This window comes from Callithrix jacchus, chromosome 1 (genome assembly GCF_049354715.1).
Source record: "Callithrix jacchus isolate 240 chromosome 1, calJac240_pri, whole genome shotgun sequence".
Classification (NCBI taxonomy): domain Eukaryota; kingdom Metazoa; phylum Chordata; class Mammalia; order Primates; family Cebidae; genus Callithrix; species Callithrix jacchus.
In genome coordinates this window covers 127715974-127734922 of record NC_133502.1, presented here as the reverse complement: position 1 = coordinate 127734922, position 18949 = coordinate 127715974, and the positions used below count along the sequence as shown (strand labels likewise).

The following is an 18949-nucleotide window of genomic DNA, read 5'->3' as shown; positions in this document are numbered from 1 at the left end:
TGACCCACGGGTAGCACACAGGAAATAAAGTGACTTTTGAAACAGGGCTTTGAAAAGTATGGTAATGCAAAAATCACAAAGGTAAGAGGCAATCAGAGCTGACTAGTAAAGAGATTATTTTTATTGGTTTGCAAGAACTAAGTAGCACATGAGAAATTTCATACAGTGTCCTGCTCTGGTGAATATCTGAACTAGATAGTTATTACAAAGACCTCCATATAAGCATCTAAAGGTTTCATTCATCATTAAAGAAATAAGAACACTTCTGACAGAAAGCAAATCATCATTAAGCAATTAACATTTTGAGCAAAATTTACCTTCCAATTTAATTCTACATCATCTGGAAAGTCATTGTTTTACCTCAACTATGGTTAAAAATCTAGCTCTAAACCCAAAGCCCCAGACAAATACATACCAGATCTTTCCAAGGGCAAGAGGACAGTGGCACACACAATATACAGAGAAGACCTTAGGCAATGACGTTTTAGGCTAAATTCGTGATCTTAGCAACAGTTCAGAATCTGTGTTATATTTTTATTAAAATCAACTATAATCCTCTGCCACTCAGCTGATTGCCCCATGATCATTATAATTCCCTAGGCAATGGATAGCAATAGGGTAGGACCAAAATAGTTCTACACAGATACAGAAATAAAGCATGCACTATGACCAATGAAAGGAAAAGGAAACCTAAACAAAATAGTGTTTTCTCATTTTTGCTTCAAATCTTAGAATACAACCATTAAGACTGAGTATAGGTAACAGGTGGCTTGTGGCTTTTTTTTTTAAATGAACAACAACATTAACTTTGAATTTACAGAGTATTTCACAGTTTTCAAAATATTTTTACATAAAGTGTATTATTTGATCTTCACAATCTTTTAGAAAATTGGCAAAGCATTAATTTTTACTTTCATTAGGAGCAAGGTCTACAATTGCTACAGATGATATTGCTCAATTCCTTCATTTTATAAATAAGGAAAAAAAGGCTCAAAGAGGTTGAGTAAATTGCCCAAGGTCACACAACCTGGAATGAAAAAAACTATGACTAGGAACTTGGAATCCCTATATTTCAGCCAATATTTACTCTACTACATCTGCAGCTCTTGACCCTGACTACACATTAGAATAACTGAGAGAGCTCTCAAAATGCTGATGTCTGAAATTAATCCATGAGCAATTAAATCAGCAGTGGGAACTATACTTCAGTATTTCTTTTATACATATTTCCATACATATATTTCACATGTCATATATGCATATATACATACATATATATTTACACACATATTTCTCATAATTTACATAAATAATATTTATATTTTTTATATATTTCTTGTGTGTGTAGGTGTATTTAAAGTTCCCCAGGTGATTCTAACAAATAACCAGGGCAGAGAATAACTACACTATATAATGGATTTTTTTTGCGGCGGAGTTTTGCTCTTGTTGCCCAAGCTGGAGTGCAATGGCATGATCTTGGCTCACCACAATCTCTGCCTCCTGGGTTCAAGTCATTCTCCTGCCTCAGCCTCCCAAGTAGCTGGGATTACATGCATGCACCACCAGGCCCTGCTAATTTTGTATTTTTAGTACAGACGGGGTTTCTCCATGTTGGTCAGCCTTATCTCGAACTCTCAACCTCAGGTGATCCACCTGCCTCAGCCTCCCAAAGTGTTGGGATTACAGGCGTGAGCCACTGCTCCCGGCCTATATAATGGATTTCATGTGAACAACTGATGTTAGAAGAGTCAACCCCTGAGTTTTCTGATTATTTATTTTTTGTACTTACATAATAAAACCAGGAGAGAAGTTGCCCTCTGGGTTGGTAATGGCTATCCACAATGACCAAGAGAGTATCAAGTACCATGGAAATCCAATCTTTCATTGAAAGGAAATTAGGTTGAACCTGCAGATGAATAAAAACATGAAATGATTATGGAAAAAAGAAAACAAATCTAAAGATCATTTCTAAATCCAGGGTACAACCCCCTTCTATATTAAACAATAAACTGCGGTTATCAAAAAGTAAACTTCATCTGCTTGGACTATGAGTATGCACATATGAGGTGTACAGGTAATTGATAAATATACATCCTCACCTGTGCCCCAAAAGAAATAAGATTACCTTTTATGCACGAGTTAGCAGAAGCAAGAGGATAGAGGCTGCAAAACAGAACAATTCAAGAGCCCTTCAGAGCTCTCTTGTGTAATATGGAGGTTAAAATGAGAGATGTAAAAAAAACGCAACTCAAAATTTCTCAATTCTATGACATCTTATTTGACAAAGGAGGCAATAAACAGCCCACAAAATTCTGATCAACATGTCTAGCATTTCTGGTGACTATTGCCATTTAGTTGCCATTTCAAGAATCTTGACAACATTTGCCCAGCTAACTAAAGATTAGGTAGAAAACATGAATTATGTTCAGTCTGAAAAAGAAGAGGAAAGAGAGAACACAAAAACAAAACAACAAAACCCCACTCATTAAAAATAAAACTTGGTTATTAAAGTCACTCATAACCATGGATGTCAAAAGCATTCATTAAGTCATACGGCAACTCTCAGGTGGTGCAAACTATAAACATCATCCAGTGTTATGTCCTTTGATTTCTTGTAATTCCTTAAATCAAACAAGGCTCTTACATCTTTGGATCTTTTGTTGGTGGTCATATGCAGATTTGAATAATGTTTGAAAGTTTCAACTTTAATCAAATAAAGAGGTCTTGAATTTGCACTGAGCAACAGTCAAAGACAAGATCATCACAAATAAAAGCAAAGCCCTATCATTGGACTGTGTGCCTTCTCAATGTGTGTTGGGGCGTGTTGGTGGGGAGGAGAAAGTAAGAGAGGCTGGAATTCAAACTCTGAGCTACTGGAACTCACACTCTGAGCTAGACTCCATTATTACTGGGGGAAATTACTGTATAACTGATAGTTTGACAAAAATAACACCAAAGTGAAGGGATCATAGAAAGAGGCACTGACTTTTTTTTTTTTTTTTGAGACGGAGTTTCGCTCTTGTTACCCAGGCTGGAGTGCAATGGCGCGATCTCAGCTCACCACAACCTCCGCCTCCTGGGTTCAGGCAATTCTCCTGCCTCAGCCTCCTGAGTAGCTGGGATTATAGGCATGTGCCACCAGAGGCACTGACTTTTTAGGTTGTAGATCTAGGCAGCATGTAGCCTCTGCTAAAATATTCAATGGCTCTTTGAAAGACATGAAACATTTCTTCTCTATAAAATGTCTATCTTTCTTATCAGAAGGTTCTAAGTTTAAAAGCAAATTTTCACAGCGTAATAAACTAGTATCATTCTTGCAATAATCCTTTGGCCTCTTTCCCTTCCCTATATGTGATATATATCTGTGGCTTTTGCCACACAGCATCTATTCTCTGTTTACTGGTAATAGACACCTTCGTGGAGTTCCATCTTCCCCACTATTTGAAGGTTAAATGCTCCATTAAGCTAGCTGTCCTACACTATCCACGGGGTAGGCCTAGGACCCAAGGGACTCTGAATTTTAAGTAAGTGATAAAAGGACAACAAATGACTGAGGTTGTTCCGGCCCACTGGAGGTAGTCTGCAGAGATGTTTTGTTAGTACCTGTGGTCTGGACTCCCCAAATTGCCTTGGTTCTTTTTCTTCCCAAAACTCAGTTTTTAAGCTTTGCCTTCAATTCCATGGGCTTCTAGATTTCACATACTTCCTGTTCCTTTTCTGTTTAAATGAGTCATTAAAGTTGTTTTTTTTTAGTGTACTACCAAAAAAACCCCACAATAATAAAAACAAAAGAATACAGATAGCCCATAAGATACTCCTTGAGGACAGAGACAGACAGAACAACTTTGAAAGACTATTATTAATGAGAGTTTAGCATCTATGAGCTGCTGTGCTTTACATATATTAATTCATTTAATCCTTCTGATAATCCTATCTGGTGAGTGTTGTTATCCTTCCATTTTATAGATGGGGAAATCGGCTCTAAGAGAGGAAATTGCTACAAATATGCCATAGAGGTAGTAGGTGGAAGTAACAGGATCTAAATACAAGACTTTCCTATTCTAAAGTCTTATTTTTTAACGACTCAATTATATATATATTATCTCTAGATGGTGATAGCTACCAGATAATAAGGCTTAAAACAAGAATAAATCCACGCCTTTTTATTTAGACAGATATAAATCATCCAAGAAAGTACACTGGAAATGAACAGTGGCCAGTTCACCACATGTTTAATTAAGAAATAACCGCCTTGCAAAAATGAATAGGCACTTTGTCATTGACATCTACAATTAAAATGCAAAGTACATTTTTTTCAGTCAATGAACACTGCTTATTTATCATTTTGACAGCATTGTTTACTTTCAGTAAGTCTAGTTAAGCTCATAAGATTGGTTACTATTGATGTAATCACAAAAAGATAACCCCTACTGGTGCCTTCAAATAGAAATGACCACTTAACTGTGATAGAGAAAGGAAAACAGAAAAGCAGCAAAGTCAGGAAGACACTAAGGTTCACAGTATAAAAACCCATTAAGTACTGTAACTTGGTGCCATAATCACAGAATCTAATGCTGTAGGCCTATAGCCAGGCTACCTAAAACCAGGCCTAAAAAGACACAATGAAAGCCCAATTGTTTAAATCACCCCAACTAACCTCCAGGAGCCCATCAGAGTCTGAGGAGAGGCTGGCTTCATGTCTACATACGACGACTGCAAGGCTGCTTAGGGCTAACAGCGCATTGCCTTTCACTACTGGACTCTCCCTGTTCAAAAGGAAAAAAATTTCAACAGGGAACTTTGGTATTAAACTAGGAGAAGAGAAAGAGCTAATAATATAGGAGGGCGGATGAACTCAAAAAGCAACTTGTATTCCTTTACAAAGTCTTGAAATATAGGTCTGTTTGTTCCCTGAAGCCAACAGTTTCTTTCCTTCCCTTCTGACTCTAGAGCTGATTCTGAACTCTTCTTATCAATGTATGGGTCATTATGCCTTTTTATAACTGAAAAATCCAAGCTTAGTAAGTTGATTCTTCCTAAATTTTTATTTCATCATTTAACATTACATTTCCTAGGCTCTCTTCTGTGTCATCTTTGGCCAATTTAAAAATATTGTTTTGTTCTAAAAACATAGCCAAGACAGGTATGTCAATAGGCCCAGCAGAAAGAATGGCCTTTGGCTTTTCTGAAGCTCTGGTATGTTGAACTGGCTTCAAAGCAAACCAATTCAGACTGCATACCTTACAACTTGGCACATGGAAGCTTTTCTCACTCACTATTATCCTCTCTTTTCTCTTAATATGGCAAAGCTATCAACCTTAAGGCCAGTTTGTAATATAATCTGGAGACCCCAGATAGGATGCAAATAAAAAAGGACTGTTTTTACACTATTTGGACTGAAAGTTGCCTTTTTATACCATCTAAATGGTAGTCTTCTAATATTACCAAGAAACTTTTATGTTTCACTTCTGAATGTAACATAAAAACCTAAACCTTTTAAATATACTCACCACTTGAAAATGTGCATTTAATATTATTACATAACTCTAAGCTGATCCTATAAAGTGCCCTATGGGGCACCAATGAGATGCTCTAGGATTGCCAATTCTGTTATAATAGAGCTCCCATACCAACAGATAGTTCCGTTCTCAGTCTTACAATGTGGGTTTCCATAAATACAGACAATGTTCCCCAAAATCTGGACTTGAAACCTGACTCTGAATTCAGTGTATGCGCCAAGAACCACTTCCTGCTTAGCTCAGGGCAGGAGTAGAACAGATATGAGGGATAAGGAAGATTTTCAACCCTGCTCCCTAAACGAGCCTACTACCTCCAGTCCCAAGCCGCAGTCACAATTGAACACTTGAGTCAGTGGGTATTAAATTGTTGGTGTATACATGTGTTCTTGCAATTCTGCTTCCATTCGGTAAGAATGAGACTCAGGACTTGCCATTAACAAGTCCTTCCATCAATCTATTCACCCATCTCTCCTTCCATCTCTCCCTTCCACTTTAGAATGGTTAAGCTCTGTGAGGGCTTGAAGGCATGATCATTTTGTTCACTCTGCCCCACCTCAGTTTATTCCTCCATGAGGCCAGTCAAAAGTTAGTAAGACATCAACATTTATAATGGGGAGGGTTGGAAGACAAAATGGGAAGGAAGCCTTGAGGTGTAAGCAGATGGTTACAACCTGGGTTTTGCTAGAGTTCTGCAAAGACAATTACTGAGCACTCATATAGCTAATAAGAAAACACTTAGCAAACATAAGTGAGATGTGGTCATTCCTAGATGCCCTAGCCATAAAATCATTTAACAAAAACAAAATTAATTATTTTATTTCTAAAATTATTTATTTCTTTTAACAGAATGTCCTGATGCCTTTCCTACAGCAAAATGGTCATGAATCCCTAAAGGTGAGTTTTAAAAAGAGTTTTAAATTCTGAGTGGTATGAGAATTACATTCTCAGTTTTTATTACCCTGCAGAAAACACAAGGTCACTAGAATATGGGTATCAAATGTCATAAAACCAAGGTATTAGATAAGATAACATAAAAAGTCATTTTTAACACCAAAATTCTGAAAGAAATTAGCCTCAGTTTGAAAACGGTACCAACTATTTTATTTCAAATCCTTCACTAGTGTTGACATAACTGAGTATGTATTATTCTTAAGTAATGGAGAAAAATTTATTTAAAGCCACTGGTAATAAGATCTTTGGTTGCAGAATGAATGCATGCATATTTGGACAACAATCTTTGAATTAAAAACCTAGTCCACTCTACACAATGCAGCCCAGGCCAAATTACATATTTCACAAAGGTACCAGGAGTAATTCTTCATCATCTTCATGTTCCCTTCATGCCTACCACAATGACTTATGGATAGAAGGTACTCAATACATACTTAGTAAAACAAATTCAAGGAGGAGCTGGAGAAGTGGGAATCTATAACTGGTTCAGTAAAAACTCATCACCTTGTTGCTCAAATAACTATCCCCTACCAGTCAAATGACAGCAACTAATTTGCATAATGACATGTCAGCATTGGTACAGTATTTATGCAACACCACTGACATTTTAATTAAATTGTCCTTTAAAACAAAATGATGTTATTAACCTAATTAAAAAGCACAAGGAAGGATGAGCTATAATGATGCTTTCTTAGGAACAAAGTATTACATTACATATTAGTAAAGTGACTCAATACTTCAGCAATTTTTATCTTCAGGTTTAAATCTGTTCAATAAATAATAATGGAAATAAATTTACATCAATTATCAGGTTTATATGTGTTCTGATTCTCCCTTAGCTCTATCCTTGAAGCTTTAAAAATGTTCTTAAATGAACAAATTAGGATCACCCCAGGATTGGTATTTTACTTTTTGCATTTAACTTCTAGCTCTGAACAAAAGAAGCCCTACCCTGACCCAAATCAGCTGTGACAGCTGTATAGCTACAGAATGGAGAGCTAAGCTGGCAAGGGGCAGTGGTGAAGGTCTCACAGGGTTAGAGGAAGCCAGTGGGAAGAAGCAAAGAGGAGGTGACAAAATAATTCTTTTCCCCTGCTCTATGACCCATCTCTCAGCCTCTGGACCTAAAATATCTCTTATTCACTTGCTGCCATTCCTAGTCTTGTCAGGATTGCTTTATTAAAATAAGGTTTACAAGATACTTTGTAAGTTTTGATGAGAAGGTAATGCCATGAGAACATGAATTATTTTTACTCTATATCACTGAAAATGTGAACACACTTCCTTTAGGTATTAGTCATACAGTGATGCTTTGTGAATCTAAGATTATAGTCACATTGGAATAAAATTTTAGTATGAAAAACTGCAATAGCTACTAGATAGGAGAAATCATAGTTTGCTTTAGTAGAAAGTCGGTAGTTTCTTCTTCAAGCTTTTGGCTGCAAATGTCAGAGCACCGCTTTTAAAAGGATATAAGTAGACTACATAAGAGAACAAACTATGAAAGGTAAAAGTCAAAGACAGCCTACATTCTCATCCCAGCACCCCCTCCCCTCTGATATGCAACTGAGCCCTCTCTTACTGTGTCTGCAATTCTGCAATTCACGAAACTGGAAAAACAGACATGAATGAGTCTCTAAGTTCTCTGTACTTTAGTTTTCATTTTGTCAACAGATATATCCCAGTGCCTTCCATGGAACTGAGTTAGGGGAGGACTGTCACTTCTATTTCTCTTTATCCAGAAGACACGAGGCTGAATAGTAATAATCTGCTGAGATCACACTTCACAGTTAGTGTCTGTTTAAGAAATTACTGATAGAAAGCTAACTCTAAGGTAGATCATTTTTTGTTTTTATTTTGTTTTTAAGGCAAAACCTATTTAGCTACAGAAGATTTTGGGACAGGAAAAGGATAAACTATACTACAATTTAAAATTTCTAGATGATATGGACTTTCAATACATGAAAACCTCTGGGTCAAAGGCGTATCTATGTTAGTTGGAGGCTAAAAAGAAAGGAGAGAAACAGAAATGGCAGCAGTTAGAGGAGACGGTGGAAGGAAGTGAGTGTAAGTGGCATGTAATTTACTGCCAGGAACAGTTAGTCAGCTTATTAACAAAGGAATCTGAAGAGATTGTTCAAGCAAGTTCATTCTGGTATAAATTTTTAGTGAGAGTTGGCTTAAGGTAAATAAAAAGCATCAAGGCAGTGACACTCAAGTAATTTTTGTTAAAATCATAAGCATATGACTAAAACTGCCTTTTTTGCCTTTTTAATGGACCTTTACATTAGATTCTACTATTTAAAAATTCAATTTTTAGATATACTGAACCCAGTAACACCAATGGAACAAAACAAAGTACTATCCACATAACTCAGATTAGCAAGGATTTCTTTCCTTTCTTTTTTCTTTATCCCCTTGAACTAAATGACAATCCTTTAAAAGCACATGTCATTTGTTAGGTATACAGACAGGGCTCAACTTCAGTGACTCCTGATGTAAAAGTCACATCTGGTACCAATCCCTATGTATTTTCACAAAAAGACATGTAGTAAGAATTCACCTATTATAAGAAAGGGTAACAATTAATTTTTTAAAAATAATTTAAAAGTACTCTAAAATCCTTAAAGTTATGAAATGCCCTAAAAGGAGGAAATGTATGTACCTACCAGGAAAGAGTATTTATAAGAAATGTTTTATAAGAGACTAAATGGATCTTACTTTGCAGCTGTCTTGGTGATCTCATCAGTCAGCATGTCTCTAATCCTGAAATAAAGATGGAAAACAAATATGAGTTTATGTTAGAACAAGAACTCATTCCTTTCTCTTTTTCATCAATTAATAAGAACCTCCAGCAATGACTCCTGATCTTAAAACTATACATGTAGAATTTTAGTGGAAGGTGAAAGAACTATAATAAGGGCTTTGCTTCAAAGACAGCTTCACCTTTCTGTTCATGAGGCCACTGAGTAGAGGTAGGGAGGAGGTGAATGTGTAATTGAGGGGCATGTACTAACAGTACCATCTCAGATGGAGTGTCCATTATATACAAGTATCCATTACATTACTCTCTTCAACGGACTGAATGATTGCATCCCCCACCAAATTCATATATTGAAATCCTAATCATTTCAATGTGGTGGTATTTAGAAGCCCAAACTGACTAAGAAATTCTCTCTTTTTTACTTGTGAGCTCACCAAAACATCATTTTCCAATTTCCAAATTTATATATGAAGCAGTTGCTATGTGTGTATAGAAAATGCAATTTCAAACTTTTGTTCTATTATCATGGGAAAGCCAAAAGAAAATAATTATACTTGTGGGTTGGAAAGAAGGTATGCACAATTCAAATATTTACAGGCCCTAATTTTTTAATATAGAATTTTCAAGATAAAGTAAAAAACAACCACTGGCTGTAAAATTTACTTTTTTAAATGGATCATTTTCAATATACACTTTTAATTTTATAAATTCAAAGGTTTTATAGATATTATAAAGTTGCTGTATTTAAATATAAATTATATTGCATTCATAAATATTTGCATTTGATATATAATAAACTCTTAGCTATTCAGCACTCTGAGAATGAGTCATTCTGAAGAGCCAAGTTTTTCAGACAGGTGCAACACTTCCTATAGACCTTAATCTTGTATTTTTTAAAAGCATTTGACTATAAATTTCTCTAAAATATATTGTCTAATTTCTGTATTCCTAAATGGAATAGAGTCCATTCAATGTAATAGTTCATGGGTCAATGTGGAATATTTACAAATGACCTATGTATACTTATATCTAAGGTCAAACCTTCCACTTGTACACTAGAGCTCCCTCTCTACTCCCTCCTCTCTGCTGCATCACCAATTTTTCCATGTCTACTTGTATTACTCCCCTTAGCATATGAACATACTGCAGTATCCACCCTCTAAAAGAAGAAAGAAGAACAAGCCCTCCAGCTGTTGCCCCATTTCTTGGTCTGTTACACATCAAAACTCCTATAAAAGATTATTTATTCTTGATGACCCTAGTTACTTCCTTCCACTCTCTAGGTCCTTCTATAGCCTGGTTTTTACCTCAACAGCTCTACCAAAACAGCTCCTGTCATGATCACCAATTATTTTCAGGAGACTGAATCTAATGCTCAATTCTCAGTCCCTATCTTCGGCTGCCTATCAGCAGCATTTGACACAGTTGGTTGCTCCTTTCTTATAAGGCTTTCTTTCCTTGGTTTTTAAGATTTTACTCTTTTTGTTCTCTTCCTACATCATTGATAACTAATTTTCCATCTGCTTTACAGGTTCCCTCTTCGTCTTCCCCACCTCTAAATATAGAACCAGGCCTCAATCTTTGGAAATCTTTTGTTACTCAATCCCTAGGTGACCTCACCCAGCATCATGAATTTAAATTCCATCAATATGCCAACATTTCCTAAACTCATCTCTCTAGCACTGAGCTGTCCTTAGAACTCTAAACTAGTCAACAACCTGTTTGCTATCTTTAATTGGAGGCTAATGAGGCATCTCAGGCCCAAGTCCGAAACCTGATTCCTACCCTATGCAGACCTGCTTTTCTCTAGTCTTCCTTGTCTTAAATGGAAATGTCATACTTTTGTTTAGAGTTAAAATCTTGGGTTATCTTTACTTCTTTCTTTCACATCGTTCATTTCAATTATTAGCATTTAAAACATATATCTGCCTTAAAATAGAATCAAAATCAATTTAATTGTCCACCACTAATATCCTAATCTAAAACACTTATTATCTCTAGCCTAAATTATTACAAGACTCCTAACCATGGCCCCCAAAGTATATTTTCAACATAACAGCTAAATTTTAAATCATGAGTCAGATCCTCTGATTAAGATCTGCCAATATTTCTCCACCTCATTCACAAAGTCCTCTTTGTACCAACAAAGACTCTCCACCCTGTGATCTCCCAAACTTCTCTGCTCTCACGTCTACTACTTCCATCCTTGCTCTCATCCATGCCACACAGGCATTGCCAGGTACACACCCAGGGCCTATGAAGAATTCACTGTTTCTTTTTCCTAGAACGCTCTTCTCCAGATATCAGCTTGGCTCACTCCACCACTTCTTTCAGGTCTCATTCAAATGTCATATTATTAAAGAGACTCCTGAACACCCTACAGAAAAGGGTAATGCCACCCTGCTACCTCCCCCAAGCCTCATTCATTCTCTACTCCCTCTATCATGTTTTTTCTTCCATGAATCCACTTCTATCATATCCCCTATGTTTATTTGTTTATTATACATTTCCACCTACTCAAGTATAAACTTTGGAAGGACAAAGTTCAATGCTGTTCTTCTGTGCTTAGAACAGTACCTGGCACATGACAAACAATAAACACTTTTTGAAATAATAAATCAAGTGATGACTTTACTTCACTTTGGGATTGTGTTTCACTTGAGTAAGGATGCTGAAGAGCTCACTTCAAGGTAACTTATCAGTTACTGCAGATTTAACTATATCATTCTGGTTTTTTTTTTTTTTTTTTTTTTTTTTTTTTTTTTTTTTGTAAGACAGGGTTCCTCCATGTTGCCCAGGCTGGTCTTGAACTCCTGGGCTCAAATGATCCACCTGCCTTGGCCTCCCGAAGTGCTGGGACTAGAGGCATGAACCACTGCATCCAGCCTATAATTCTTAAGAAATTTCTAGGGACCTATCTCCTTTTATTCATATATACACAGCCCATGAGTTTCACCAGGAATATATATCCATAGGTCTCTCTATGTATTTTAAAGAACTTAGCAAATACTACTCTTACCAATTATTGCTTTCAGATGATAAAAGTAAAAACAGATGCAAAAGAGCAAATAGGAAGCAAAACCCTCTAATCCTAAATCCAGTATCATAATGTTTAAACTTCGTTGCTATTTTTCAATAAATCTAAAAAAATATAATTTAGAATACAATTAATCAAACACACAGTTTCTGCTTTTCTACCTGAGTCAATTGTCAGTCAATGAAAACCTATAATCAAATAACCTTTGGCCAGATTTTCAGATTAAAGCAACCTTTGGTTGTAGACAATGCCATTTACACTTGAGGCACTTTACTTACACTTAGGCTGGTGAAACACAAATCCGATAGGGTGTTCTTCTCCACCCATGTAGTACTTTAAGTTGCTTTTAATGAGCAAGCACTTATGTATTTCTAGATAACATAGTGGGAGTTCCCTAGGAAATGTCTGCCCAAGAAATTAAAGCCATGTCATGGTAAAGTTGCTCCTGATAATTATGTCTTGGGGAAGAGGGGAGTAGAGGAGGGGAGAAGTAATCCTTGACTACATGTGAGGTAGGAAAGCAATGAATGGAGTGGGAAAAACAGAATTTTTCATTCAAAAGCATATAGAATAATCAGTTACAGGTGGAAAAGGGAAAAAACAAACTGTTTCCATATTGTTTTAGAATGTGTGTGTAAGTGTGTGTGTGTGTAATTTATAAATAAAGCTCTCCATCTTATATCTAGGGAATGGGTAAAAAAAAACACACACACATCTTATTCCCCATCAGGCTCATACAGAAGTTACTCCCACCAATCTTAAACCCTTTAAAGTAGTTACCTTTCCCCTCATAGCTCACTTCCCATGACAAATAATGGGAATGAGCAGCTGAACACCAACCCTTACCAGAGCCAGGCTGTGCTTTTTTTGTACTGCACCTCCTCAGGTCCTTCTTTTCCATGTTTTAACTGTAACTCCAGCTCTCCCAGTCTTCCCTGCAAAAAATCATAGCATAAATCAGCATGCAAACTCAATGGCTGAAGTGATGTTAAAATTTCTTTGGAACACAGATATATCCTTTTCCATTTGGCCTTAAGTGTTCCTGACAGAATATCAGATTATGAAAGAGGATGTGTGAGGAAAAATCACATCAATACTCAGGTATTTTTACATTCACTAGAGGTAACATCCTAGAAAAGTTGTAGGTTTGGCAAATGTAGTGCATAGAATTTCATTTTGAGATACATATCTAATCGAATTTGAATTTCAGTGGCCCCATTTATCAAATCTCCTACATACTAGTGAATCTGCCTTTGTTAGCAACTGAAAATTTTAGCTAACATCAAAATATACCAAGATTGAAGGCTATATACCAGTATTATAACAGAAAAGGAGAAAACAAGTTAGATAAAGTATACACCACTTAAGATTCAGGTACGATACAACTTAAGTTATTCTCCAATTGCTCCACATTACACTTGTATTTCTTGAGTGAACTCATACAAATAGATACCATAATTCCCAGTTTCTACCTTGTGATAAAAATACAGCTAAAATTGTCCCTTTAAGTCAAAGTCCTTTAAATATGTATTATCTTTTCCATTTTCTTACTCAGAATTATTTTAATTAGATGATTTCCCCTCTACTCCATCACCAATTACATTATCTAAATGTAATTAAAATACTATTTTGTTGATGGGCCCCAACTCGGACAGGAATTCAGCAGTGTAATGCCCAACCGTTATTGGAAGCAGATGGCCCAGTTTACATCTCACAAGCAGTAAACAAAAGTTCTGGTTACTTCACATTCTCACCAGCATTTGGAATTGCCAAGCTTTTAATTTTTATCATTTTGATGGATATGAAATGGTCTTCATGATGGTTTTAATGTTATTATTGTTTACTAATGAGACTGTTTACTAATATATTGAGATATATTCTATAGAAGAAAAGTTTGTATCTCTCCATACTCAGAAAAGTGATACATATTGAAGAGTTTAGGATGTGGGCTCAGAACGCCTCGGCCTAATGCCATTTACACTTACTGGCTGTGTAAATTTAGGCCAGTTACTTCACTTCTCTAAGCTTCAGTTTCCTCATTTGTAAAATGTGGCCAACAAATATCTCATGGTATTAAAGTATCACATAAAATAACGTAAAAAAAATTGTCTATTGAACACAGTGCCTAATAACAAATAATAGCTACCATTATCAGATTTGTTGTCAATAACCAAAGATCTCTATCTCCCTCTTATTTTCTTATAAAACCATCTTTCATGAATTTATCTAAATATCTCCTGAAATAATTCATATTTTTATCTGTATAATCTCATGAAGTAAGAGGTTCCAAAAACGTAGTATCCAGACTATAAAGTTATATGGCCTTGTACTTCTCACAGTTACTCACCCTGTGAGGGCAAGGACTATTTATCAGTCTACAGAGTTTGTGTATTTGAGTCAGTTCCTGACTCACCGTACCCTGGGGCTCACCAGTGCAGGCACTCTGAGATGTAAGGGACACTCTACTCACATCCTTCACAGTTTGTTTGCTTCTATCATATACATCCTCATTCCCCACACTTTCAAATATGGAATTCTGGCCCTTTCATTCTACCTTTGTCTCTTGGAAACTACAAAGATATTAATATTGGCCACCCAGGAGTCCAGGCAAAACACAGAATAACATAATTTTTATTGCCTGTCTCAGTTATGCTTCTTAAATTATTCCTCTTTACTCCAAAAACATTTCCTAAAATGGCTTTCCAAAAAAGACAAAGGACAAGAAATTAAAAGGTTAAAATCCGTTTAAAAATAAAACAAGAAAACTAGAATATGCACACCTTCTTAAGAAGGCCTACCATTCTAATCTTCCCTGCAGTCATAAACCAGCACAACCATTCTATTGTGACTAAATAGTTTTCATGTCTTTTTTTCTTTCTGAGTCTCTGTTCTTTTCTATCCCCTTTTCTCAAATGTCTCCCTAATCCCTGCCACCCAATCTATGTTGGGCTTTTTACTCAGATCCATGTTGCCTTCCAATTCTTGACTTATTGGTAATAGAGAGATTCAGCAGCATTCAACTCAGTCATCTCTGCTTTCTGATTAACATTTGTGGTTAAGAGTGGAAAACACTTATGGGAACAAAATGGCTAAAGTGATCACCTGAATTGAGGTTTTTGGATTGCCTATAAGTTCCAATGATTAATCTAGCTATCCCCTCTGATTTTTTTTTCTCTAGCCTATACCATAAGAACTTGCTGATTATAGTAAGCAATTTCACCTAGCTTCCTACACATTTAAAACAAAACAAACATATACACACAAAAAAGGGGGAAAAAATATATAAATTGTCATAGAATATCGTACTGGAAGCTGCAGTTCCTGACCTGGGCTCCAACTTCAGACTATTTGGCAACTACCTGGTCAATTCAGGAAAAATCTCTAGAGGCAATGTGCTTTCATACCTCTCTCCTGTTTGAGGCCATATTCACAATTCCAAAGAGCCCTTTTCACAAAGGCTGGAGACCTTAACCTCCTTAGTATCCCAGAAGGGTAACAAGATAAAGACTCCCAGAGGGCTCCTAACCGAAATGGCCTCTGTACTGTCAATTGGCTTCTATCTTCATTTTTCATCTTAATGAGAAGAAATCTAAATACCTCTCCATGTCAACCACTTTGAAACGCTTATAGTTAAAAACTCCAAGTTCCTGTGGAAAAATTAGGTAAGACTTGAAGCAGACATCTAAGCAGAAGCTACTAGTAGTGTTCAGATCTCAGACTTAATCATATCCCACTTAACTTCCAGGAAGTAACAGAGAATGTACCTATTAGCATGTTTCCTAGGCTTAACTGAATAAAACATGGCTTCTCTAAATGATCCTCTAGTTTAATGCTAAAAAGTATGTCTAGCACCAGATGGAAGTAACTGTAATTCTTGTACAGAAAAAGTGTCTTCTAGGACAGAAATTCTTGATATAGACAAGGAGTCTGGCAGTTGCTCCAATTATTCTAAGATATCATAAACTCTTTTTAAGTGTGTGGACTCATTTAAAAAACTTGTTTAAGCATAAAAGCATCAGTGTACTTTCAAGTAATAGTGATAGCCTAAAACACATTGCTGTACTTTTAATACTGCAAATCTTATTGTAATCCATCCCTTTACTTTCTCTTCTTTTGTCACCAATTCTCAGTGGAATTGGACTTAACTAGAAATCCAAAGTAAAGAGATTTTAAATGATAAATTAAGATATAAACCATCACCTTCATATCGGAATAACTGACCTGCAGTACTAAAACTTATGAAAAATCCACAGATTTTTTCACAGATCAAATAGATCTCCCTTTAAAATATTAAACAAATTCCCATTTATTATAACAATTAATAACAACATTAGGGAAAATACATGGCACTGTGGAAAAGGCTAAGGGTCTGGAGTCAGACAAATCCAGGGTAAATTCCCATACTTTCATTTAGTGCCTGTTGGGTTCTGAGCTGTTTGCTTTGCTTTCCTACCCTGCCTTCCCCATCTATAATCCCATTACACATGGGGTTCATACATCCACTTCAAAGGGTTTCTGTATAGGTTAATTAAAATAATATATGTTAAGTATTGGACACACACTAGCTACTCAACAAACCATAGCTCTTATTTAAAAAAAAAAACATTGCTTTTTTAATCAATTACAAGTCATATGCAGAATTATACTATAATCCTATTCAATTTAGCTTTTCTTACACTAAGAGTTAAATAGAATTCTCACTTCATTCTGCAGGAGGAGGAGCTATTCATCCCTTTCTCCAGGTGCTCATCGCATTTTGAACATCCTTTATTAACACACGAAAGACACTGTACTGGAATTGCTAGTAGGCACGGTAGCCTCCCTCCCTAAACTGGGAGCTCATTGTGAGGAAGGCGTGCCCCTTGGTATCCCACATACTCAGCATGGGACCTGCCCAATAAAACATGTTCCATAAATGTTTGCTGCAGAAAAAAATTCAAAATAACTTGGGGAAAAGTGAATATGAGAAAAATTCCATACTCTGACTTGCAATCTTAGGCTTCTTGACTAAAAACTGTAATTGGCTAAGGGTGTGTTTAACGATGTTAAAGAAATATACAGACATGAGTCATTCGTTCATTCACTCATGCATTTATCCAAAACATGCTGGGTGCCCAGATGCTGCTAAAGATAAAAACTGAGTAAGGAAACAAGAAGAAAAAGAAAATGATAGTTCCAAAGGAACATCTTTAAAATGTAGATTACAGTACATTTAGGGGATCTTGTAAAGCAGTTTGCTCTAAGTTTGGCTGGTAGACTACATGGATTTAAGTCACCTGGCAGCTTGTAAAACATGAAGACTCCTGGTCCCCTATTCAGTTCTAATGAATCAGAAACTATGAAAACATATTAGTGTTTTATAAGTTCTAGGATCAATAAGATGAGTTGCAAAAAAGCTTTAATTTGAGATTAGAACACCATTGCCCAGTCATTCCTCTCACCCCATCCTACGCCCCACTCTCACTGTCCCCATCATTTTATTAGCCAGCTGTAATCTCTAACCACAATATCGCACTTCTAAGCCTCCATGAAAATCTTATTCTGGTGCATAAATTACTTAAGTAGCATCAGATTTTTTCTATTATCCTTAATAATCAATTTTAAGCTAGGAAAAACAATTAAGCTAGTTGTTTTCTTATATTACCTGTGTATATTCCCCAAGTGATTAAAAATAACTTCTAATTTTAAAAATTCACAAACTATAACTTATAACATTACTGGATCAAATAAAGTCAAACTGAGTATATCTCATTCATTTAGTGAACACCTGGTATGTTTAGACACTTATGTCTGGGGTCAGAGACAACAGAGCTCTTGCCCTTAGAAGCACAGAGACAACTGGAGGTTTCTGACAAATAACTAACATACGGCTTCAAAAAGGGAAGCTCAGATACTAAGAAAGTACACAAGAAGGGCATATAATCCAGTAGAGGGAGGAGTAAGGCACACAGTGCCTCTCCAGATAAATTGATCCAAAGAACAAGTATAAATCAGGTGGGTAAAGAGGGAATGGCAGGGTCAGAGACAGAAAGAATAGTGTGTATAAAAGCTAAGAGGTTCTTAAAGGCATTTGAGTTCAGGAAAACAAAGAAATTTAACAAGACTGAAACATAAAAATCTGGGGGAAGGGTTAAGAGATCAGGCTGGAGATGTAAGTAAGTCCAGAGTGAGGAAGCACAGGTGTGTATAAAGGAAAAAGATGAGCTCAGTTTGGGATGCACTCAAGTCAGGTGCTATGGGGCAGCCAAGTGGGGATGCCCAGAAGGCAGCAGGGGTGAGGAGAGTGGCACTCAGGAAGGAGCTCTGGATGGGAGACACAGATTTGGGGGGCATCGACATTTAACTTTAAGTGCGGCAATGCATATACACACACACACACACACACACACACACACACACACACACACACATATATGCCTCACATTCTTTTATGAGTAAAAATAACTATCACATTTTTAGTAGTGCTGCTTTCCCAAGTGCTTTTATATTAAATACACATTTGCAGTAAAATGTGAGATAAGGAAACACTTCCTCAAAGCAAACCTAATCTGTAGTTTCATTACCTGTAAAATGGCATGATAAGCTCGATTCATATACGCAAGCCAGGCCTGTGGAAGAAAAATCGCACGGTGCCACTCCGAAAGCTGGATATGAACCTGTGGGAAAAATGTACCACAG

At 36.3% G+C, this 18949-nt stretch overlaps 1 protein-coding gene across 10 annotated transcripts in view; it reads right to left on the bottom strand.

The window, feature by feature from the left end:
- Positions 1 to 18949, bottom strand: part of FOCAD (focadhesin) — a 302205-nt gene that overhangs the window by 71261 nt on the left and 211995 nt on the right. For all 10 annotated transcript variants that reach the window (XR_013534562.1, XR_013534576.1, XM_078370173.1 and 7 more), the window contains 5 exons: positions 18835 to 18927; positions 13118 to 13206; positions 9192 to 9236; positions 4658 to 4766; positions 1790 to 1906 (listed from right to left, as the gene is read on the bottom strand). Coding sequence is in view for 8 of the 10 variants with exons in the window: in XM_078370173.1 (XP_078226299.1) it covers positions 1790 to 1906; positions 4658 to 4766; positions 9192 to 9236; positions 13118 to 13206; positions 18835 to 18927 (453 nt within the window). In the remaining 2 variants the exon portion in view is untranslated. The remainder of the gene's footprint in view (positions 1 to 1789; positions 1907 to 4657; positions 4767 to 9191; positions 9237 to 13117; positions 13207 to 18834; positions 18928 to 18949) is intronic.